This window comes from Malaya genurostris, chromosome 2 (genome assembly GCF_030247185.1).
Source record: "Malaya genurostris strain Urasoe2022 chromosome 2, Malgen_1.1, whole genome shotgun sequence".
Classification (NCBI taxonomy): Eukaryota; Metazoa; Arthropoda; class Insecta; order Diptera; family Culicidae; genus Malaya; species Malaya genurostris.
In genome coordinates this window covers 318,921,497-318,947,650 of record NC_080571.1, presented here as the reverse complement: position 1 = coordinate 318,947,650, position 26,154 = coordinate 318,921,497, and the positions used below count along the sequence as shown (strand labels likewise).

General features: G+C 37.1%; 1 protein-coding gene across 1 annotated transcript in view; it reads right to left on the bottom strand.

Annotated features, from left to right (window-relative positions):
• LOC131431250 (cGMP-dependent protein kinase, isozyme 1) overlaps positions 1–25,595 on the bottom strand; it is a 36,544-nt gene extending 10,949 nt beyond the window's left edge. Inside the window, exons 1-9 of the mRNA XM_058596851.1 lie at positions 23,888–25,595; positions 13,291–13,524; positions 12,096–12,490; positions 11,758–12,038; positions 11,526–11,695; positions 4,342–4,444; positions 3,949–4,212; positions 3,432–3,883; positions 3,208–3,371 (exon numbers count right to left, since the gene is read on the bottom strand). Of these exons, the coding sequence (XP_058452834.1) occupies positions 3,208–3,371; positions 3,432–3,883; positions 3,949–4,212; positions 4,342–4,444; positions 11,526–11,695; positions 11,758–12,038; positions 12,096–12,490; positions 13,291–13,524; positions 23,888–25,282 (3,458 nt within the window). The 5' untranslated portion in view covers positions 25,283–25,595. The remainder of the gene's footprint in view (positions 1–3,207; positions 3,372–3,431; positions 3,884–3,948; positions 4,213–4,341; positions 4,445–11,525; positions 11,696–11,757; positions 12,039–12,095; positions 12,491–13,290; positions 13,525–23,887) is intronic.
• Positions 25,596–26,154: the final 559 nt, after the last annotated feature.

Genomic DNA, 26,154 nt, shown 5'->3' with positions numbered 1-26,154 from the left:
TTGAAGATATTTTTAAATTCTAAGTAAAACCGAAATTTATCTTATCAAAAATCATATGAAATATGTGATATGAAAAGATAATACTGACTATTTATATTTACTGTGAATCAAAAAATTTGCTTATTTCCACCCCTGATTCATTTCACAAAGAGATTCTGGACTGTGATTACTATGATGTCTTATTTTAGACACTCTTTATAGTTAAACGTCATAAATTTTCAATATATCGATAATATAATGAGACTTGAAATTCGACCGATTCACCCTGCAGACGGTAATTTGCTTTCGTCTTGTCACAGGAGAACGCTTTGTCTCTCTTTGGATGCTATCATTTACGAACGAGACAGTAAAAAAAACGAATATGTGGCTATCGGATTGGAATCATTCATCGAGAATGCGTGACAATTTTAAGCTCTGGTTACTGGGGTGCATACTGCACGTCCACACTCAGCATTGACATATTTTGTTCACAATCGTGGAGAGAACAAGGACGCTATTTATCTTTTCTAAGTGATAATTTATGTAACATGCACAGTTCTCATTGGAGACATATGAAAACCATGCACAAGCTCTTTTCAAAAGAAAACCTTTGTGAAGGATAGTTATAAATTAAACTTAAATTCAAATGTAGTATATCAATGTACTACAATTAGCAACAGAAACCTTCAAAACTTCTTTTTTTAAACATTTTTTAAATTGTAGTATTTCGGGGAATTCCTGCTGTAATATATAGGGAAAATGAATAATATGAGGAAGGCATCATTACATTTTTTTAATTCGTTAGACCCTACCACCCACACCCTTGAGACCAATTTAAAAGAATTTACAAATTTTCTGCACGGCGGTTTGAAATGAATAACGGGTCCAGCAGCCGACTACCGGTGAGAGAAAACATTTATCACAATTATCTTGAAGAGAAGAAAATTTTCAAATGTCTTTTTCTTCACAAAATTCACTTTCGTTCTCAAGAAATTTAGCAACTATGCTCCTGTCACGAAATTTCGAAACTATTAAAAACTTATTCCGTAGGAGCAACGGAGGTATTCTTTGTGCAATAGTATTTGCATAAGAAAGAGTGGTACTACCGACAAGAAAAAATTAAGCTTGAAAAATTAAGAAGTCTATGTTAAAGTGATGCTACGGCAAAAAAAAACTTATGGAAATTGCTATAAGAAATAAACGTATTTATGGAAAAATAATTTCATTAGATTACTGAAATTTTTCGCATAGTATTGATAACTTTCTAAATGATTTTTTTTATTATTTCGAGCACGAGAACAGAAGAGAAGAAATTCTGAAAAACCTGTTTTAATTCACCTTTTTTTCTGCTTCGAAAATTTCGTACATATTTGTGATGTAAATGTTGTAAATTTGATGTTGATTATAGAGTCAAATACGTTGTTTCAATTAAAGCTGCGGAACTCTTTCGTTTGAGTCGATTATACGAAAATGAAACCAAATGAAAATCTGTGCTCCTGCTATTGCTGTATAAGAAATTCAAGTTAAGTAGGTAGTAAGAGTTTTCAAGCAGCATAATAAAACATGCTTTGTGATTGGAATAATATAATCAATCGATGAATTCGGTTGTGTTTTGAAAACGGTGTAAGTTTTCGTTCTCTTTTCGAAACTGAGCAAAGTACGTTGTGTGCTTCGTTCGCAAAGGCGGCGGTGTTTTCTTCTTCCATACCAACATGTAACGATGCGTACCGGGTTTGCGTCGTCATTTTGTATGACGGTTCGAAAGTTTTGACACTCATCTCCCTATATTTTTGGAAGCGAAAGTCGGATCTGGATGAAATTGCACAGTATCTTTTAAAACAATCAGAGCTTTAATTTGAATTTAAAAGATTTGTGAAAATCGTTTCAACTGCTGATTAGAAATCAAAGTGAATTCGGTTTTTGGAGTTTTTTTTCACTATTAACGGTGCTTTCGGTTCATATATTCATCAACTAACAAGATCTGCCAACCAGAAGAATATACTAGTTTCATAAAAATTTTCACCTCGCTTCGCAGTCGTTTGTGAAAAAATACTTATGGAAATGAACATTTTCACTTATCGCGCTGTAATACCGGAACCGGAAGTCGGATCTGGATTGACTTCTCGGGGATTTTTAAAGAATTTCAAGACCTTTTAATTGCATCTTAGTTTGTAAAAAACGGGTGAGAAATTTCCGGGAAAATTGAGTGCGTATTTGCCATAAATTTGCACATATTACCTTATAATTTCGGAACCGAAAGCAGGATCGAAATAAAATTCAGGAACTTAGACCATTATACTTTTCATTTGAGCCTTAGTTTGTGAGATCGGATTCAGCTGTTTTCGAGAAAAGTTAGTACACTAATTTTTTTTTTGCGCACATCTGTAATTCCGAAATCGGAATTCGAATTCGAATAAAATTCAGGAACTTTGTGTAGGATTACAAGACCTTTCATTTGAAATCAAGTTCATGAAAATTGGTTAAGCCATTTCCGAGAAAAGCAAAAAATGTTACATACACACAAACAAACATACAGACATTTTGCGTACTCGACGAACTGAGTCGAATGGTATATGACACTCGGCTCTCTGGGCCTCGGTTAAAAAGCCGGTTTTCATAGTTTTTGCATTACCTTTCTATTTGAGAGAGTCAAAAAGTTAGTAGAGAGGATCACCGAGAATAATTGAATGATTAGAGAATGCTTCTAAACATTTCATGATGATTCCGAAATACTTTACACGACTTTTGATATTTCAGAATATACGAACTGCAGAAGTTCTGTAAAATCTTTCATACGATATTTTCAAAGAATTTGCAAAAATATCAGAAATTCGTAAGATTTAAACAAAAGATAGCGAATTTCAAATGTTCAGAAATCAAGATGATTTGGTATATTCAGCAAAAGTAATTATTGAAATGATTTCTGAAATTGTAAGAAGGATTTCCGATCATCTTCCAAAAAAAAGCTTTTATGTCCTATATAAGACATTTTCAATAGTTATTCCTTATTTTATAAGAATAAGAATCATTTTATGATAATGTTAGCTTATGAAACAGTTAATTGCAAGATTGTATCTACCACTTTGAAGAGGAAATAAAAAAATATATTCCTTCTGTTCACTAACATATTGACTACGCGAAAATGATACTTCATACGATCGACACATCAATACGAAAAAGAGATTTCGAAAAAATATCTACTCAGTAGAATGACTTCAGTATACTCACATTCCAGTCAGCAGCTCGTGGATCAACACTCCAAGCGCCCAGTAATCGACGGATCGATCATGACCTCTGTTCAGTACAATCTCGGGAGCTACGTATTCGGGTGTTCCGCAAAATGTCCATGTCTTACTGCTGTATCCGATAAATTTTGAGAATCCAAAGTCCACCTGAAGAAGTAAATTCAAATCATCTACCGGTTAAAACTCTAAAATTTCAATCCAACGAACCAATTTCACATATCCCTTCGAGTCCAGCAGAAGATTTTCCGGCTTCAGATCACGATACACAATGCCTCTGGCATGCAGAAACTCGAACGCCTTCAGCACACATCCGACGATGAATTTTGCCGTTCCATCGTCGAAGTACGAGCGGTCCCTCAGAATTGTCCACACCTCACCGCCCATGCAAGCTTCCAACAGCATATAGACGTACCGGTCGTTTCGATATGTTCGATAGAGTCGACAGATGAAAGGACTGTTGCAGGCCAACATAATCTTCCGCTCGCTGTACACGTGCTCCTGCTGTCGAGTATCTACGATATGTTTCTTCTTCATACATTTGAGGGCATACACCTGAACAACCCCGTTTCGTTCCAATTTGACCAATTCAACCCGCCCGAAACCACCAACACCCAAAGTCCCCACTATTTCCAGATCGTAAAGTTCCACATCCATCAGTTCTGCCAACGAAACACAAATTTAATTATTCAATGTAAGAGCACGTTCGAAATGTTTACAAACTAACCCGGTTTAACAATGTCCAACGCCGGTAAATTGTTCTCCAAATTGCGGAAAGCCAAAACCCGCTCGGCATCGCCATAGTCCTTCTCGTGCAGCTCGCACAGATCCCCGATATGCTTGGTGAAGGACTCTCGATCCAGCGTGAGACACTCCACTCCCGGCGACATGGCAATAATGTTTGCCGTTCGTTTGTCCTCCTTGATGAGAGCCTTCTCGCCAAAGTACTCCCCGCGGCCGAGAATTCTTATCTCCTCCTCGGCGGAACATCCTAGCCGCGTGTCGTCGAGTGGCACATCGCGTTCAGGCAAGGAGGAAGAGAAAATCGTAGTTAATTGCAAGTTGCTATAAACTGGGGCCTCCACTAATGAGACTGTGTCCAAGTGAGTACTCAGCATACCTGGCATACGCTGCGTGACCTTCACCGTACCCTGGCTGATTAGGAAGAACGTGTCTCCGGCTGCCCCTTGACGGATGATGTACGCCCCGGCCGGGTAGAATTCCTTTAGAAGATAAGAACATGGTTTACATCGGTGGATCCCAGGATGGCTAGAGCTTAACTGTCCCATAGTCGAAACGGTTCCCCCAGTGACCCTGAATCGACCGACTATAACGGTTTGTCACATAACAACCGTTTCCTATAGTACTTGTAAATATGTATTTTTTCTAATTTGGATTTTTACTAGCCTGCTGAGATTATATTGGTGTTATACTTAGACCATTTGCAACGGCATTCTTTTTTATATGGAATGATCAATCTAAAACATGGCAATCGTTTTACCGAGATGGAGTTCAATTTGTAAGCATAAATTTAAAACAAATGTTTAATGGCTTGATGATTTTGCTTAAAATTATTCAAAATTTACAATAAGAATAGAACAGAGATTCAAATTTCAGGCTCCTGTGTGAATAAGTCAAATGAAAAAATAGAATTTGGCGATAATGAACTAAGGCACGATTCTTTTTATGTCTATACACACTGTTTATTTTATTGTAACGCGCCTAGTTGTCGGATCTGGGATGTTTCGACAACAGTCTGTTTTGAAATGTTTCCTCTTTCGGTGCTGAAATTCTTTTTTGCTGTATTGATATTGGTTCAAAGAAGTGGCATTCGACGCAAGCCGTAAACCGAAAACCAGACATCCACTTCGAAAATTCTATGAGGTCAGGTTAAAAAATTGTCTAAAACATGCCAGCGAGCGGCCGACTATCGAATTGGAAAGATCAAAGCAATCGTCGCCGTCAAACCAAAAATTGATTGGGGTGAACCATGGGCTGATATCGCCGGGAACCAGGAACAACTTCCTAGACAGCAGTGCTGATAAATCATGTAGGGAATTGTTTCAACGTTTCAAGAATGGAGATTTCAGCGTTAAAGACAGGCCTCGCTCTGGACAGCCAAAAATTTTTGATAATCAACAATTGGAGGCATTACTCGATGAAGATCTGAGTCAAACGTAAGAGGAGCTTGCAGAATCACTGGAAGTGACTCAACATGCAGCAGTTGATGCGTTTGAGCTGTGTATTATAAGAAGGACGGCCTGAATACAAGCAAAGACAGGATAAAGTTATTTTCCTGCATGACAATGCTCGGCCTCATGTCGCAAAAGTCGTAAAAAAATATTGGACGCGCTCAAGAGGACATTTTGTCGCACTCTCCGTATTCTGCTGATATGGCTATATACTAAATACTGGATCTTCTGACGGATGCAGCACGATCTGGCAAGTCATCGGATAACTTCTTGCACAGAAATCGAAAATTGGCTTTAAACTTAGATCACTTCAAAAGACTAGACATTTTTCATGGAATCCAAAAATTGCCTGAGAGTTGGGAAAAGTAGTGACTAGCGATATTTTGATTAATCTTTAAATTCGTTTTAGTTTGAAATAAATGCATTGTTTGACCAAAAAAAAACAGACCGAATTAATTTGTCCTCCCAGTATGATAAATGATATTCAAAGAAAAGTTTAAGAATTAATTGAAACCAAATCAAAATATAATTTTTCGTTATTTTAGCTCGAAAGGTAAATAAATTTTCCCACGATTCTCTCAAAAAGCCCAGAGTCAATCAATTAATAAAGGAAAGAACATTTTGAATTCAACACAAATAGTTAAAAGAAATAGGATAAATTTACAGTTGTCATGTACTCAAGCTACTAAGTGCTTATCAATGCTTATCGTTTTATAGCCCAGTAGAAAATGTAACTACGGCAAACAGACTGCACGAGTATAAAAGGATATTTCAAATCACATGCACATTTGATATAGTTTATTGTCAGTTGTCAATTTAATCGACGAGAGTGTTTTAATATTGTCGAATACAGTTTCTGATAATCAAAGATTTCTAAGAACTACCGAAAATTTACATTGCCTTTGAATAAGATTTCTATCACAGCGAGCAATTTGTTAGAAGTATTGACATGTGCACAGTTGATTCTCGTAGGTGACCAGAGACTTACATGGGTACATTGTGTATTAAACACTTAACACGAAATATAAAACAAAATGATTTGAGCGCATATTCATTCGTAAAGAGTGCTCCATCTGTTATTTCGGTATGTAAACATTGAATAACTTTCACATTTACCAACTCAGCGATTGCATCAGATATGTACAATTTTTTCCATGGATCGCTTCACACGAAATAAAAAACAAGATAATTTGAACGCACATTCATGATACGTACACTAAGTTTCAAATGATTCGAATTGAAAGTGAAATGAATTTCGCAAACCGGTAGTTGCTAAAAGATTTGAATCCTCGAAAAAATTCATATGAATAGTTTCATCTAAATCGGGTAGCAAATTGATTGGTAGTAGATGGTGACACTGGTGATCAATTTGTAAAGATTTTTATTCATAAAAAAATGTTTATAGTGTAATAGCCGACATCGATTTTTTAAGCCTTTGAAATCTTAGAAATTCATCAAAAGTTGAGGTCGAGGGCCTCATCGAAGAACAAAAATTGAAAAATGATGATTTTCAGTAACGTAGAAATTTTTTGAATTAAGATGAGAAATACAATACCAAATATCAAATGAACTTTATATTGTAGTTCTAGATGATCTAAGAGAAGTCTACACAGTTCGAAAAAATCTTGTGATTTTACATCTTATAAGATGCACATGAATGGAGCGTCGTTTTTTACACAAATTTTTATTTAAGGACATGTAAAATTGTGTGATTTGAAAATTACATGGCTTCAATTTGATCGAAATAAAAAAAAAAAGATCGTTAGCAGCAGCGCGACTTGAACCGAGGAACATTTACTCACAAGTACAACGGTTACTCGACTGTACCACAGAAGCACATATCTGATTATTGAATAATTGATACATATAAATTCATACAGAGGCAGATGGTAGCCGAGTGTAAATTACACTCGGAGCGTGTAAAATTCTGTGCGAGTGGAATATTGCGTCATTTGAAAAATTAAGTAGTTAGGAATTGTATCGTTTGTAGAATTCTGTCATCAGTCAAATTCATAATTTTTTTTGCTGTGTAGAGACGTTAGAGATGAATGTTTTTTTTTTTCAGCCTTACTACATGGAATGAAAAATCCCGGGCCTAACAAAGAAAAAGTTGAACCGTAAAAACTTTTTTTATTCTTCAGTATAATCTCCATCTACTGAGATACACTTGACCTATCGGTCCTCTAACATTTTGATGTTCCTTGAAAAAAATTTGTCAAGACCTTAAAAATAGGCTTCCGTTTCAGCAATGATTTCAGCATTCGACGAAAAAATTTTTCTCTGTAAAAACCTTTTCAGGTTTGGAAATAAGTAATAGTCGCTGAGAGCCAGGTCTGGAGAACATGGTGAACAAATCCATACCGCAAATCATTAAATTTCACCGTTGTTTTTATGCATGAATGCGCAGGTAAGAGTGCAGAGGTTTGTTCTCAACAAAAATGTACACGGTGCGAAACCATGCACGTATTTTCTGTGAGAGGACCGGAACTTTTTATTCCATGTAGTACATACAGGATGCGCCATCGAGATAAGGCCTATTGAAATGTTTAATAATTCCACCATTTTTTTTAATTGGTAAACGAACAAGATTTATTTACGTTTTACAATGCCATATATTGCAATCCACTCAGACGACAATATCGATCAAACGATCAGCACCACAAGACACATAACTCTTTTTTGGGGCAATTTGCATTGTATTTGAAAACATATCAAGCTTAATAACAGCATTTCCCGCTGTGATATTACTCATTATTTCTTCAATAGTCTTCGATTTGCTGGCATACAGTTTTCGCCGCAGTACAAATTGCCTTGACGGAGGGCATATATTTTTATGACAAGCATCTGAAAAATGACGGAGTTATTCAACCCTCCTATAATCACCAGTGAAAGGAATCCACCTGACTGTAAGGGACTACTTCACGGTGCAATAAATTTGATAAGATATTTATCTTATTCGTTCAGGACAAGGTGAATCTAGCTTAGTTGGAAAGGAATTGGATGTATATTTTACTCTACTCTACTCTACTCTACTCTACTCTACTCTACTCTACTCTACTCTACTCTACTCTACTCTACTCTACTCTACTCTACTCTACTCTACTCTACTCTACTCTACTCTACTCTACTCTACTCTACTCTACTCTACTCTACTCTACTCTACTCTACTCTACTCTACTCTGCTCTACTCTACTCTACTCTACTCTACTCTACTCTACTCTACTCTACTCTACTCTACTCTACTCTACTCTACTCTACTCTACTCTACTCTACTCTACTCTACTCTACTCTACTCTACTCTACTCTACTCTACTCTACTCTACTCTACTCTACTCTACTCTACTCTACTCTACTCTACTCTACTCTACTCTACTCTACTCTACTCTACTCTACTCTACTCTACTCTACTCTACTCTACTCTACTCTACTCTACTCTACTCTACTCTACTCTACTCTACTCTACTCTACTCTACTCTACTCTACTCTACTCTACTCTACTCTACTCTACTCTACTCTACTCTACTCTACTCTACTCTACTCTACTCTACTCTACTCTACTCTACTCTACTCTACTCTACTCTACTCTACTCTACTCTACTCTACTCTACTCTACTCTACTCTACTCTACTCTACTCTACTCTACTCTACTCTACTCTACTCTACTCTACTCTACTCTACTCTACTCTACTCTACTCTACTCTACTCTACTCTACTCTACTCTACTCTACTCTACCCAAGTAGCAATCCGCAACTAGTTCTGATGCGACTAAGTCCAAACTATGTTGCAACAAGAACACGAATATGTTTTTTTATGTTATACTGGTTAAAACAAGGTGAAAGCAATATTTCTTCATAACATAACCAGTTACGAAATATTTATTTAGGTTTCAAATCACCACATCTTTTTGTCATATTGAATTAATCATAAATTATAAGCTATCGTAACTTAATCCAAACATATCTTTAATCGCAACTTTATTACTAGCTACTAGTTGAAAATAAGTTTATTAGACTCCAATATTGGCAACCCGTAACTAGTTCTGATACCACTTAGCCCAACTATGTTGCAACAAGAACACGAACATGTTTTTTTATGTTATGCTGGTTAAAACAAGGTGACGGCAGTGTTTCTTTATAACATAAACATTGAACTAGCTATCATTAGTAAGTTATCGTTACTTGATTCTAACATATCTTTAATCACAGTTTTAGTTTTAGCTACAAGTTGAAAAAAGGTTGCGAAACCATTATAAATACGTAAGCGTATATGTAAATCGTTACTATGTGAATTGATGTAGTAATAACTTAGATATTATGAGATTATAACATATAATTCTTCATTGATTCAGATAGTTATCGGTAGGTTTTCCCAACGTTATGATAACGAAAATGCAAACAAAACAACCTTTGTTGGCTTGAATATGGCGAATACAATATGGAGTCTCAAGAAGTGTATGAAACGTAAATAAAACCAGGAGATTACTTTTTTCCAAACTACTTTTTGCCGAAAATAGTGAAAGGCAGAATAATCATTTTTGTTCTATGCACTGTCATAAATACGAAGAAAATAATATAGGGATTGAGCATCGATTGTGATAATATTATAACTCTCATGATATATGAATTTAAAATGATAAGAAATCACTCTAATTTGAGCATTCTGAACATAGCGTTATTTTGTTGTTTATTTTTCATATCTTTATAAACAGATTCTGATTGAAGGCGCATGAAAAACAGTTAAGTAAAATTGAATTCCGCTCGACAGTTTTAAAATCGTTGTGAAATTTGTACCTTGTATCAAGTTTGTGATTTAAAGCACTCTCCTGCTTTTTTTATTGAAGATAGAAAAGTATTCTGGATTCATTCAATGTTTATAATGTCGATGGTGACTAAGTTTCAACTAGTTTACTCGAAAACAAGTTATTTTCAAGTTATGAAAAGATAAGTTATTTCAGTATGGCATTACAACGTAACGACAACTTATTTTTAGCTGACTTAACAACTAGTAGAAACTGCGCTTTTTGAGTCATGCAAGTGGTTGAATGTTAGAAACAATCACTCAAATATCTGGTTGCAAACTAGTCACAAACAAGCTAGCGTAACAAAAATTGTTACTTGGGTACTCTACTCTACTCTACTCTACTCTACTCTATTCTACTTTACTGTTCCAGCCTTTTCAGAATACATTATGAAATATTATTTTTCAGCGTTTCGAGTTGACAAAACAACAATTGTACACGTATTTACACAGGATTGCGGGGTGCCGCGCATACTGACTTTGAATTAAAAATACAAACGCAAGCGCACCTCGGAAGTGTCTTTGACCGTGGTGGAATCATAGTGGACGCAACCTTGGATACACTTTTTCACACTAGATAACAGAGTGACAAACCGGACAGTGGCATGAGTTCTCCGAATTTAGGAAGGCTTAAAGGATCGGAGAGATTATGGCATTGGTTTTCTGGGATTGCCACGCTATAGTTTTTGTGTTTTACTGACTTCGATAAGGGAACTGACATCAACAGCGAGCAATTGATGGTTGAAACACCAATTCAGTATATATCTGCTAGCAACTATGTCATTCACATAACAAAAAATGTAATTCGGATTGACTGAGAACTGGTTTAACTGGATGTTGAACCCAGTTTTATATCAATTTCAATAGAGTGAAAAAAATTTCGCCAAACAGTCATGAAAAGGAAGTCTCACTGCTAGAAGAAAAGAGGATTCTGTCACTTTATAATCGTTTTGATGTGAAATCTTCATCTTAGCATAACTTTTCTATTAATTTCAAAAGGAAACAAATTGGAAAAAATAGGCAACTCGAGTTCAATCCACAGAAACGCTCTGCCCATTGAACTACCTATGAAATAAAAAGAATTTCCAATAATCGATCCAAAGTCTGATGAACTAATTTCTCACGAACCATAAACTGAGTGCTGGTTTTCCTACCTTTCTAGAAATCATAGATCAAATTGACACAATAGATTTTATTGTTCTGACAGGAATCAAATTAGTGTTCTAATCGATTCTTCATAACACAAAACTATCAGACAGAATTCTTCGAAAAATCTAAAAACTCCAAGGGCAAACGAAAAGCGATTCAACTTACCACTTCCAACACGTCAGCAATTTTAGTAAGTACATCGTTGCTCAGATTCTTCAGTAGAGGCACCGACCGCAGGAAGTTTACATTCTCCTCCATCCGCTGCATCCCAGTTCGCATCATTATCTGCTGGAATACCCGCCGGTCCAGAACCCAAACTCGCGAATCACACAAAACTGTTTCCAAAAGAAAACGATGCATTAGCTTTTCTACCAACTTTTCCCATAAACCTAAGTACCTCTAATCGAAGCCGTCCGGGTGCAATTGTACAGAATGGCCAGTTCACCGAATGCCTTTCCGGGACCCATACATCCCAGCAGTTGGCCATCTTTCAGCACCTCGAACTCCCCGGAAGCCGAAACGTACAGATGGGACCCGGCCTGACCCTCGTGGATCACGTATTCGCCACTGTGGTATTCACGGCTGTACATCGAATCGACAATTTCACGGATTTGCAACGAGTCGATGTTCTTGAAGAAGTCATTCTCCAAAATGGCATCCTTGATCAGTTGCTTGGCGCTGTGGTTGAAAAAATTTTAATTAGTCCTGAACGTTAGATGGAAACTCAATCATTACCTGTAATCCTTTTCATATTTAGGAATTTTAATATCAGAAGGACTGCCCATCAGTTCGCAACTTTCTCCGGAGACACCCTGCTTTTTCATTGCCATCAGCACTGCCCCTTTATTACCGCTGTTGTTGTTATTATTATTGTTGTTATAACTATTAGTAATTCCGTTAGTTCCATTATTATTACTGATTTTTGAGTGAATCAAATTGTAACCCTTGCCGGAGATGCGATACAGTTCGGATATTGGCAAGTGCTGACCGGCCATAACGTAGTTGGTCTGAATACTGGACAGCAGATCGCCCTCAACAACATGATTGACCTTCGAGTTGGCCGTCGGCGTCGGATTCTCCTGCTGCTGCTGAAGCTCCAAACTGCTCGTTGCCGTCTGCTGGAGGACACTCTGAAGAAGCAAGAGGAAATAATCGTAATAACGTATAAACGAGCATGTCGTAAAACTCATATTTAATCATTAATATTGAAATTATCAATTCGGGACACGCGACCGATTTTATGAATTCATTCATTACCAATCGATATTTTTGACAGGACCTTGACTAATAACCGGGAGTGATGTAGTGCCCATGGAAATAATAGCGAGGATGGTTCAAATGAATGCGTTATTTCTCTTCCCTGATGTCTAGTGTAGCAAATTTAGATGATGCTTGGAAGATCGTCTCCGGTTCAAGGACCTCCTACAAGTTAGAGTCTAATTTGGCTACTAGAAGCCTAATCGAAAGCGTGAGTCAAATGACTCTCTTTGTTTTTTTTAGTCTAATTTTCAATTCAAATCAGTTAATTATAAATTAAAATTTATTTCGAAAGCAGTTCAATATAAGCTTTTAATAAACTGATGATACTTCAGTTTTTTTTGATAACACGTATAAAAATTTTGAAGCTACAGTATATCAATTTCCTAATAAAGAGCTGTTTTTTTCTAGTATCTCTCCACTTCAAACAAGATTCATGTCAAAATTAATAAACACTGATTCATTGCACTTTAATTATTGAGTATTTGGTCGACTCATGGCTCTTAAACTTAACAACAAACACACATCTCTTAGCACCGTTCTGATAAACAGTCGGTCCTGTTTTTGCGGTACATTTACAGATCAAACAATCGACCAGCAAACCCTGACCGAATTAGGTGCAGTTTGATAATGACTCCATGCCACTACTACTACTACTACTACCACTACTCACTTTCAGTTTGTCAATCTCCCGCTTCAGTTTGCTGATTTCCTCATCTCGAACCTTCAACAACTGCCGCAGACCGACGATTTCATCTTCCAGTGTTTTGCGGTTTTCACCGGACAGCGTCGGAGTGCTGCCGTACGACTGGAAACTGTCCGAGTTGCTGGCAGGTGGGATGGACTTCCGCCGCCCGTTCGTTAGGACCGTCCGTTTGCCGTACAGTAGCTTTGAGTTTTTGCGAATCTGTCGGATGGAAAGAAAATTATGGATTAGAATTCGGATTATACACGTCAATCTACACTCCAAAAAAGATTTGAATTTTACAGGTGACTTAATCCCTCATACGATGTAATTCATGAAGACCTAATTTGTAAAATGACTGAAGATTTTATTTGTAATGACTTAATGTTAGATGAGCTTGAATTTTACTGGTTTCGACTGTAACTTGCGTTGTGCTAGCAGGTGCGACTGTATGAATTTAAATGCACCTTTTACCAGCCAAGCAGACGCATGCTTCTCTGGCTCAGTCGATTAATAGACGTACTTACGTCCCGGGTTGGCGGTTCAATGCATAGGACGCTGGTCTTACAAGCCAGTTGTCGTATGTTCGAGCCACGACCTGGAAGGGTTCTTAGTGTCAGTAGGATCCATAGTACTAGCCATGCAATGATTCTGTACACTAAGAATCGGCTGCGAAGTCTGTTGAAACAGAAAGGCCAAATTCCACAAAAAGGAATGTAATGCCAAGACTTTGCTTTACGATCCAATGATTCTCGGTTCAAGTCGCGGCGGTTGCTATCAGTATTCCTTTTTGCCTTTCTCTATAGAAAGGTATTAGAATTGCTGGAAAAACCGACTTTCGAACGGAGCCTCGGAGACCCATAGTGTTATATACCATTCGACTCAGTTCGACGAGATCGGAAAATGTCTGTGTGTATGTGTGTGTGTGTGTGTGTGTGTGTGTGTGTGTGTGTGTGTGTGTGTGTGTGTGTGTGTGTGTGTGTGTGTGTGTGTGTGTGTGCACTTTTAGAAGATATTTGAACGCGCTCAATTTTCACAGAGATGGCTGAACCGATTTTAACAAACCTGGGCTCGTTTGAAAGCCACTGTCGGGCCATTGATCAAGTTCGAAGATCAAATGGTTGTGGCTTTTGGTTCCAGATATATGATTGTATAAGTGACGTAACCGACAAAACACATTGATTTTTTACCGCTCTTATATAGTATAAGGGTGATTTTCTGCGATAATTGTCAACTTGCGATTCTCCTTTGGGAAATTCCACACAGCAACGATCATTATCCGACAGTATTTATTTTAAGGGCCGTGAAATACTCAGAGTATGAATTAGAGCGAAGAAAAGTTAAAAAATTCTCTCACGAGGAATTCCAGAAATGCTTAGCAGATCATCAGACTCGACCTTCTCCGATTTGAATGAAACTTTGCACATGGCTTCAGTATGGCAAACCATAAGCTTTGAACTGATGGAGAGGTGAATTCGACTCACGACTGATTTTTAAAAAGCGCGTATGTATTTTTGCATTTCACCAAAATTACCTTTTTCAAAACGTTGTAACTCGGAAAACCGTTAATTGTACAAAAAGGGCGTTCAGGAAGAAGTTGTAGGGAATCGATGACTCTACAAAAATATACACTGAAAAAAAAATTGGATTTTTTTTCTTAATAATTACAAAATAATCCCAAAAAGTTAAATAAAAAAAAGCATGGCTTTAATTTTTTTAAAATTTTTATTTCAAAGCTGTTATTAAAACCTACAGAATGATGGCTATCCCATCTGTGCCTTTTGAAAAATGAAGAAGTCACAGCTAAAACAGTTTACGGGTCTCGTTGTAATTCGGAAACCGTTAATTGTACAAAAATGGCGTTCAGGAAGAAGTTGTAGGGAATCAATAGGACACTCTAAAAAAAAATATACACTGAAAAAATAATTTGATTTTTTTTCTCAATAATTTCAAAATGAACCAAAAATATTAAATTAAAATAAAATCAGGTTTTCGATTTTTTTTATAATTTTTATTTTAAAGCTGTTATTAAAACCTACAGATTGATCCGTGATTTTTGAAAAATGAAGAAGTTACAGCTAAAACAATTTACAGATATATTCGAAATTTCAACTAGGAACTTATTTTGATGTAAGAACCTTATTTGTACATCAATTCGTTACCGAGAAACAGATTCTAAATGGACACAGCTTTGGTTCAAATCATAAATTGAATTCTAAACTTGAGATGCGCGATGGGATCATAAATTTGGCTTTTTGGACAACAGTTCTTCTTAACAAGTGATTAAAGCCAAAATTGCTTATTTCAGAAAAAAAACAAATTAAATTATTTCGTCTGGAAAAGCACTGGATTTTTCAAGGAATATATTTTACTCGAATCATGGAAAAATTCGGAAGGGTGATATCGCTATTCTTGTTTGATTCTTGAACATTTACTTTTAATTTCGATTTGAGCATTAAAGTTATAGCAAAGATTTTTTTTTGTTTTATTTCATCAGATATATTTGATGAGTAGATGTTTATCTTGTTGACTTTCACGCCCTTATCAAAAATTCCGCGAGATATGGAAATTGAATATTTTATATAGTCTTTGACCTGAAATGTCTTTGAACCGAAATGTCTTATAATGTTAATTTCGTTTACGTATCGTCTTCTACACATCAGCGCACAACAGTTTATGTCGCACTGTTATTGCACCTGGCAGTTCTACAAAAACCGGCAAGCAGACGTAAAGTTTCAGCTATTTGCAGAACACTTTTTGTTTTGCATCGAAGGGCAATGCCATAACTGTTTTTTTTGGAATAATGCTATTTTTGGTTTAATTTAAGCGACAATCGCGAAAAAACGGTTCGGCGTAATGAAGGACACTTCCATACAAACAATCCAACGTACTTTAGTGAGCTAAGTATTGTGAGATGTACATTACTGAATTGTTTCAATTAATAGAATCTAGTCAATGTTGTTGACATCCAGGAATTTTATGGAAATACCAATCAGCATCTAAGCGCCTAACTGGCCACTGTTGCATAACTCTTGCGTGCGGTACGTACTCATGGTACTAAGTACTGAAAAATGACATATCATGATAAGGTCTGTGAAAGTAAATGCTCATCCGAAAACGTTCTTGGAGTATGGGCCTTAAGAACCAGCAGCGCAGTTCGCTTTCACATCTCATCCAAGTCAGTCGATAAAACAAAACCGCTTACGTTCGGGACGAAAGAAACCAAGTACAATATTGTGTAGTGAACAATAGAACAACCTCGAAATGAGTGAACCAAACGAACAAAAGCTACCGCCATACGAGAACTTGAAGGTTTGCTTAAGGAGCAAACGCATCTTGACATTAAACGTGTGCATTTACTTCAATGCAATAAGAAAAATAGTGTTGTTTACATCCAGTTTTATAAAGAGTTGGATGCAATTCAATTCGCAAAAGACAATAACAATGTGCACTATGTGGAGCACGAAAGCATTGAGTACAACTTTCCAGTATATATGGAAGATAGTGTAATAGAAGTGCGTGTGCATGATCTTTGCCTCAAGCGTCACCGATTCTTATATTCGCAAAACTATGTCCCAATACGGAGAGATTCTCTCTATCGAAAAAGAAAAGTGGAAGAACTTCCCCGGTATTCTAAATGGCGTACGTTTATTACGCATACACTTGAAGAAGGCTATACCTTCTTATGTGATTTTCGGTCAGGATACAGGAATTCCGTGCAAATCACTTGTTACCTATGACAATCAGATGGCCACATGTCAATATTGCCAAAAAGCTGTTCACTACGGTAAGCCATGTGATAAACTGGACAAGGAGACAACTACACCAAAGGACAACGGTGCTTCCTTTACACCAATCCCAAGCAATCCCAGTACACCTGTGACAGCCACCAACAACAATAAAGCATCCCCTTCAACGAAACCATCAGTATCCCCTATAGAACAAAGTACACCAGCTGCAGTTAACAACTTACCCTCCAACCAACCAGCAACTGCAACCGAAGTACAACAAGGCGCATCTACAGCAACTCTCAACGAGCCCAAGACTACGATCAACAAGGACAACGAAAAGAAAACGGAAAACACACACAACACCGACGATGAAGCAATGGATGATGAGATAAGCCGCGGACAAAGTGACCCCCGATACTCGTTGGGTAGAAATGGAAACTCATCTTCCCTTAGAAAAAGGGTGACAACGAGATCCAATAGCAAAACAAAAAATTGTTAAGTAACAAAAATGTAAGCAAATCGGCCACGTAAAGCTTTTACGCAAAGAGGCCAGAATTTTATGATAAAAAATATATATATAAAAGGTCTTCAATAATTAATTTGCTGAAGCTAAATGCTAAATGCGCAGTTGACAATTTTTACATTTAATACATACCAAGTTGGTAGAGCGAGCATGCAGTTTTGCTCTCTGCATCAAAATCGTCGTCCGAGCACGAGAAAGACAAACAAGCTTGTCACGAATTTTTCTCTTAAATACTCGTTGACACCAAACATTTCAGAAAACTATAATTTTGAGTAATTTGTTAATTCAGAAAACTATAATTTTGAGTAATTGTTTAATATCATAAATTGTTCATTATATTTCCGATAGAATGGAGAAAAAATATGTTCTTGGGCTATGTACAACAAAAAATTTTCATGATTACGTTCTACCCATTCTTGTATAGGGTAAATTTTAAAAAGGTGCTCCATAGTAAAGTAAGTCGTATTCACAACACTAATTTCACGCTGGTAGCTTGGAAATCAAGGTTTCGTTTATCGTTTCATCGGTAGAAAGCTAGAATTTGTACAATCTACAGTATATCGGTACAACGTTCGTTCAACTATTGATCAGAAGGAAAAAAAGTGGCCTAAAAAAAATTTCCGTATAGTGAAAAGGATCAGAAGCAGGCAGTTCAAGCTTTCAAGCGAAATCCATACTGCTCTGCACGGAAAACCCTCCAATAAAAAAACTACAATTTCGCAATTTTTGATTCTTGCAGTTGTTGTTTTAACTAATAATTAGTTGATTCAACCAATTTGCTATTTGATTTGCACATATTGAAGTAGTTGAAAAATATATTGTTTTTAATGCTGTCTAATTTCAAAAACAGCACAAAAAAAAACAAAAACCTCAATGGAAAATTAACCATTACTTTAGTTGAAATTCAAACGAGTTTCTTAAACATTTTCATGCAAACGATATTCGCTTATTATACACGTGTAACTTTTGAATGATAGTAAATTAATGTTTATCTTAACACTAGTTGTCAGAATATTAATGTTATGATAAATTATTTACATCTTCACTGCTCTGGTGTTACAAGAAGAAACGATTGATATAAAGTAGTGCTGTGCACAGAACTGATAGCCATTAAAACGTGTTTAATCAAAACTAGAACCCAGTGAATTGTATGCGTTTGAATTTTGGTCTTAAAATCAACTTTTTTCTCCATCGTGAAATGCATGTTACAGAATGAGCTTCATGTTATCTTCAAGTCATGTACAAACATTGTATGAACAAAGTGATTAAATTGAAAATGTTTAATATTCATTCAGTTGAAACTGTTGAAACTGTAAGTTGCAATGGCTCAAAAAATAAAAATCAGTGCATTCGGTTCGACTTTTTGCTTGTAATATAGTGGTAACAATTAGAAAGTTTCGTTGACACCAGCACTGCTAAAAAACAGTATATTAAAAACAAAAATAAAAATGGTTTCAATGAATAATTCATTTAATATAAAGCAAGGGCTGAGAAAGGTTTTATCATACCGAAAGGTGGAAGGTAGTATCATTTTTCTGCTTCATTAAAAATAATACTTGATTTGATAGGATATGAGTGAGATCCTTTACCGAAAACTAAAAATTAAAAATTAGTTTTAGAAACATAGGATCTCATTAGACTTTGAATTGATATACTAGTTTTTTCGCAAATCAGTTACCAATCATAGAAATCAATTAATTTGATGCGTGACTTTCTAAAAAATCAACAATCATTACTTCAGTGAATAAAAACCGTGTTTCTAGTTTATTTTTCTGTTATGTTGTTACTACAACAATATTAACTTTTATTTATACCGTCATAATATAATATATTATTTATATTAAATACTAGCTGAATTGCCCGGCGTTGCTCGAAAATGTTTCGTGAAGGGAAGGCCGAAAAAAATTCTTGAAGTTGTCCTGCTTAGTGAAATACTTTTGTAGTGAAATAACTTAGACGGAAACCCGATCGAAAAATACTCCGTTCATGTTCAGAATATCGTTTTTATATAATTTATTTTACCAAGGCTTTAACCATTTTGGCCGTTCTTCGGGGAGGAAAACCTACAGGATAACGATTCAGTCAATAGAAATGTTGTTGTAAACTTATTTCCATCATCTTGAGTCGACAGTTTTCTCAATTTACATAAAAATGCGCATTAATTGTATGATTTCGTTAACTCAGATTAATGTTGAGAATACTTATTCCCCCTCCCTCTTGTGAATATTTTTGTGAACCTCACTTAGTTGCTAGAAATATGCGGTACTCGTAAAGAAGTACTAATTTTTCGTATGACCCTATCAATTTTCCCTTATACTTTCCATGTTCAGGGCACTTACTCCACTCTCTCATCCTCAAAATAACCTTATAATGTATTTTGATTTAACTTCCTTTTTGTCAGTGAACTTACTACAGATCTCCTCCATGATTACCCTGAGTAGTGTAGAAAGTTTCTGTGCTTGTCAAAAAAATATCGACTCCCACCTTTGGTACATGTGTCAAACTTGGAGGCGATTCGTTTAGTTGTTTCGTAGTTATGCTGAGACTAAAATACAAAAAATGGGAGATGAAAATTTATTTAAAAAAAAACCTCCTTCTAGTCTAAATGTCGATTCTCTGCAAGTTATATAAATTTCGAAAATATCCTAATGATCATCTCTGAAGAACAAGAAGTACCTGTGCCAAATTTGATAGCAATCGGTTCAGTAGTTCCGGAGTTATGCTGTCACAAACAATACATACCCTTTTTAGAGGCACGTGCTACACAAATACCCTTATAATCATATCTAAATTGCGCAAAAAGTATCCATGGCCTTCAAAAAATACCGATTCTCGTCAAATTAGATAATTTTTTCAATGACTCCCTTTGTTAAGCCTACTTGCTACGCTCCCTCACCCCATAAAAATATTCTTATAATTATCTCTGAAGAGCAAGAAGTACATAATCCAAGTTTGATAGCAATCCGTTAAAGAGTTTGGGAGTTATGCCATCCGTTCAGTAATTCCAGAGTTATGCCATAAGAAATATTACACCCCCCCCCCCCCTCTTTAAAGGCACTTGCTACATCCAACCCCCATATTATCATATCTAATATATGCAAAATATTTCTATGGTCTTAAAAAAGTATCGATTGTCGTCAAATTAGAAAAAAATTCATGACCTCCCCCTGTTAAGAACACTTACTACGATCCGTCCCCCATTAAAATATCCTTTTGACCATCTCAGAAGAGCAAGAAGTATCTGTGCCAAGTTTGGTGGCAATCCGTTCAGTAGTTTCGGAATTATGCTGTTTTAAACATTACACCCCCCTATTTAAAGGCACTTGCTACATCCACTCCCCATATAGTCATATCTAAGGTATGCAAAATGGTTCTACGGTCTTCAAAACGTATCGATTCTTGTCAAGTTATATGAACTTTTCCATGACCCCCCTTGTTTTTGAAACTTGCTACGCTGCCTCCCATATGAATATACTCCATAAACTATCGCTGAGATACAAGAAGTACCTGTGCCAAGTTTGGTGGCAATCCGTTTAGTAGTTCCGAAGTTATCGCGTCACAAACATACAAACTTACATCCATTTTTAAATATATAAGATTACATACTTTTTATATATCTTAACATACCGAATTTTCAGATAAAAAATCAGAACGTATATCAATAAGGAATATTTATAACTAATCGTGATATCTACAACAACTAAAACAGATTTGTTTTTCAACTCACATAACTGTTAAATCAAAAACAAGGTCGGTTGTTGTAACTAAAATCTTTATTGAAATTGGAAGGTGTGTGTCTTGACTAACTGACAGCATCTTTTTTTCAACCAAAAATTTTGTTATTTCAACCATCGTTTCTGTTGATCGAAAAAAATGACAGTTTAGAATAAACAACAATCTATTTGTTGTACCAAATTTTAACCAATCAAACTCAGAAAAACAACTAATATTTTCGTTATTTCACGATCGCGAGAGGTTCCGTGCGGCAGCTTGCAAGACTTCTGTTTTTTTTTAATGCCCATCATAAGTTTAATGTTGCAGAACACGTTAGAAAGTGGAAAATTTAGAAATTTGCAAAAAAAAATCATGATTTGGCAAACTATTTGCCCATATATAAAGGCAACACTCCATTTGTGACAACCGGGACGATCAACGGGCAGATATACAAAAAAAGGCGGGTGGGTAATGTCAGAGACATAACTGGATGTCGTGAATACGAAAACAACTGACATGTTCCTTAACACTTCCGAATATCAATTAGTTGATCAATTCAAACAGTTCTAGATTTGCCCTAAACTGAGGATATTTTCCTTCGATTTGCGAGCAACAAATCCTAATAGTTCTTTAGAAAAATTTTGAGCCATTAGAACGTGATTTTGTGTAATGCTCTCCACCGTTGTTTTTTCATCAATGCAAATGACTGGCAGCTGTGACGCAATCGCTTTTTTTTTTATCGGAAGCGAAACTAGCTTTGCAAACGGCACAAAATACATCTGCTCGCATTGGCGATAGAATCCAAACTGATTCAATTTTTGTTAGGAGCTTTCTTTTACGTGATTTCGTTTGTAGCTTTTTCACTAATAGGCGGTCCTAACGGCTATAAAAATAGCCGCATATAGAATTTTAATGTCGATTATTTCATTCCGGATTTGCATAATTTATTGAAAGAAACTATCAATATGCTGTAGGGATTCGTTTCTAGCATTCAGAAGGACCAAATTGTGGAACTCACTACGATTTTCACCACTTTTCGGAACATTTTTCTCGAACGATTGGTTTTACAGCAGCAGATATTTTGTTCTCTTCCTCAGAACGCGTTTTGATTGGCTGGTGTTGACATGGGTCAAATGAGATAGGTTTTTCAATAGTGTACTATTGAAATACTTCAATGCTTTTGCTATACACGTTTAAGTTGAAAAATTTCGATTCTAATGGTAGTTAGATTATATAAATCCTTCCACAGATCACTGAGCTATGAGCTTTCAAACCACGAGAAAGGCAAACGCGTCTTATGAATTATCCTCTTTGATACTCGTTTATACCAAACATTTCAGAAAAGTTTAATTTTGAACTATTTGAGATTATGTCACACAACTGAAAATTTTATCATAAAATTGTGATCATATTTCCGATGGCATGTAGCAAAAATTATGTTGATTCGTTAGATACAACAAGAGATATTCACGATCAAAAACTTATCACTCTCCCAGAGGGTAAATTTTGAAAAAGCACCCCATAGTAAAGTAAGTCGTATTCACGACAAAAGAAAAAATCCAAAAGCAGCTACTTCCAGTTCTAAGATCACACTATGGTCCTACGCTCTTGTGGCTGGATCTAGCCTCGTGCCATTACTCGAAGGATGTTTTGGATTGCTAGGGTAGGTTAATGAGGTCAACTTCGTACCGACGGATTTGAATACCCCAAACGCACCGGAACTACACCCAATTGAGAAATACTGAGCCATCATGAAGCAGATGTTTCGTAATTATCATAATAAATTAAAAGAGAAGGAAGTAAAAATGGAATTCCACTCAACAAATATGTTAGTCTAAACGTTTCACAAGACCTTATGAGTTGTGTTAAGAGCAAGGAAGGTATCATTAATTTGATTCCACGAAAGTTCAGAGATGATCAGTTGAATGAGTGAATTATGCCAAATATTTTTTGTGTTGTAATTTGACTCCGTACACCCTTTGGAATATCGATCTAATAACTAGTATAAACTTTCGCGACCAAACAGATATTATTTGAAAACAACCAAAGTCGATCATAGCTTCAAGTAAACAGTGCTAATGAACGCCATCAGTCAGCCATTTTAGAACATTTTGAATCAATGAGTTTCCACCAACACACTCTAATCAAAATTCGTTCACAACCTCAGGACAGACTGCCGCTTTTAATTGGCACAACAAAAACAACAACAACTCTGAAGTAGGTATAACTTCAAAACAAATTACTATGGTTTCGCCGAAGTAAGCACTCAGACTCGGTGGAAGTCAGCCAATGAACACTAATTTTCATCGCGTATGGCCAATGCCAATCACCAACCGCAGCACAAATCGGTCTTAATCAACCACCATCTGCCGAGTGTTGTCATACGGGCCAACAGTGTTAGTCATTTGGGATCGGTCTGCACAACAACAACAACAATCAGAACGTGATGCCCCGGACTGAGCTGCGTGTTTCTTCGAACGTCGTCCCGTGATCAGTTCGCTGTTGAACAAGCCAATTAGCGCAGTGGCGTCACATTTCAATTGAAGCAGAAGCAATTCGTTTGATCGATTTAATCTTGCTACAAGAGGGCAAACTCCAGTCCAGTATCTCAACTTACCTTCTCCTTGACCGGTGCATCGACATTCGGCACAATCTTGGAGGTTTTCCGCATGAGTGACGATCCATTGCCCATTGGTCCTAGGATTCCGGATAGAATGAAAAACTCATGCGCCGAAGGATCTAGCTTTGGTTTGACGGTTCGATTCGCCGTCGAACACGGAGACGGATTTAGCAGCTGCGTCGGTTGAGGGCTGCTGTCATTGCTGTTACTGACTCGATTACAAACACTTTGTTCACTATCACAAACAATATCACTACAGCAGGGGTCTTCAACCGGACAAACGCTAGCTGTACTCGGAGAAATCGGAACACTTTCCTTGTCCTCCTCTAAATGAATATCACCTTCACTAATAGTTTTGTCGTCCTTCGCTAAACTAGTTTCTTCATACCCTCCACTACCGATTCCGGCATATTTGAGCGAAAGTTGCCGTATGTTGCAGTTGCTGAATGAACCTCGGTTAGGATCTTGCTCTGCAGTAAATGAAATATACGAATCCTGTGAACTGCTGCTGAATTCTTCAATCCCACAAGCTTGACAGCTCTGCTGCTCTTCTTCTTCGTTAACTTCGTCTACACTCGAGGATTCCGAATAATTTCGCGCGAAAGAGCGTAGAATTGAATCAACGCTACTGTTGGAAGGAGACAGTCCTGGGAAGCTTTTGGATCCTTTCTTCAGGTAGATTTTGCGTGACGATGGAATGGAAATGGACGCGGATTTTTCCTCCTTACTGAAACCGTTACTTTTCGGTGTTATCTTCTTGAGCACGAACTCCGGATGGAACGCATAGTCCGGATCGATGTTCGGAATCGATAACCGTTTGGAATGTGTCGAGTGCAGAACTTCAAACTCGCCAGCCTGAGCAGAAGTAATCAGTGGACGCGTCGGTGATTCTCCAATGTTATTCGCGTATTTATTCTCATCGGTAAACAAAGTAGTCGTGTCGGGATGCGCGAAAGCATGCACTAACTTTATCTTGCGAAAATCCTTCTCCGATGTCGAGAACGGCCTACTGCGATTGCGACTGTGGCTGCTTTGAGAACTACTCACACCTTTACCCACCCCTACTGCAGTTTTGGCATGAGGTCCGCCCTCCGACGAGCTGCAACTACACTTCACGTACAAACTGCCACAAGTATTCGATTTGCGGAACCACGCGCGTAATCCCGTATTCGCTGGCTGCTGCGACGGCGACTGTGACTGAGAGTGAACTGATTTTTCGATTTGGGACTTTTCGTCTCGCAGCTTGAAAATCGTCATCGACATCGTCGTCGTCGTCGTTGGTGGTGGTGGTGTTAGTGCAGGGCTGGCTATCGTGGCCGTCGCTGCTGCTATGACTGTTGGTCCAATATTATTATCACCTATTTGTATATTTTCCTTGTTAATCGTCTCCATTCTGAACCACTGACGATGAAGCTCAACCGTTCGCCTACGCCACGGGTGGCAAAGCAGCTACCGGTGTCCAGCTTCTGTCTGCTTCTCGCACTTCACCCGTCTGTCACTATATCGGATGGAAATGAGCCACTTCTGTTCTGACTGACTGACCGACCGACCGACCGAAGTAAGGTTGAACTTTTGCCGTTTGACCCGGTTTTGGGTTGTGATTTTTACTATTTCCTCTCCACCTACTTTTGGTGAGTGTTGCTCTGCTTCTGATTTTTACTAAGCTGATCAGGTCCAAAGTAGAACACACTTCGGGGGTGATTTCCTGCGGAAAGGATAAAGAGAACAGTTAGTACCAAGAATCAGATCCGCCGTCGCGAAGTGTGCTGGCGTGATATGGGCTACCGTGTGTACGATTCTAGTTAACTTAGCTCTAGGGATGTTTGAATGTTTTCACTGACAAATGAATTCGGCAAGAATTTTTTGTTCACAGCACAATTGTTTTACAGTTTTACAGTTTGTTTGAAACATACAATGTCTCAGAATCACTGAATTTATTACTTGTTTTAAGCTTCAACAAGATGAAAGCCAAGCTTAGTGGATAAAATGACATTTCAAGATAGTGCGGTGCTTCAAAACATATGGTCGGTACGAATTCAAATAATGATGTTATTTTATACTACTAGGATTATCACCGGCACGGGCCGCGCTCGACAACGTCAGGCCCTAGAAAAAGCTGCTGGGCGACCAGACTCATTAAACGCAGTACGACTACTAACTCCTGAAGATCAATGTGATTTAATTCTATTAATCAATACCCATCTAAAGACACACTAGATTACAGAATGATGACATACAATTGCGAAAAAAATGTTTCCTTTGAA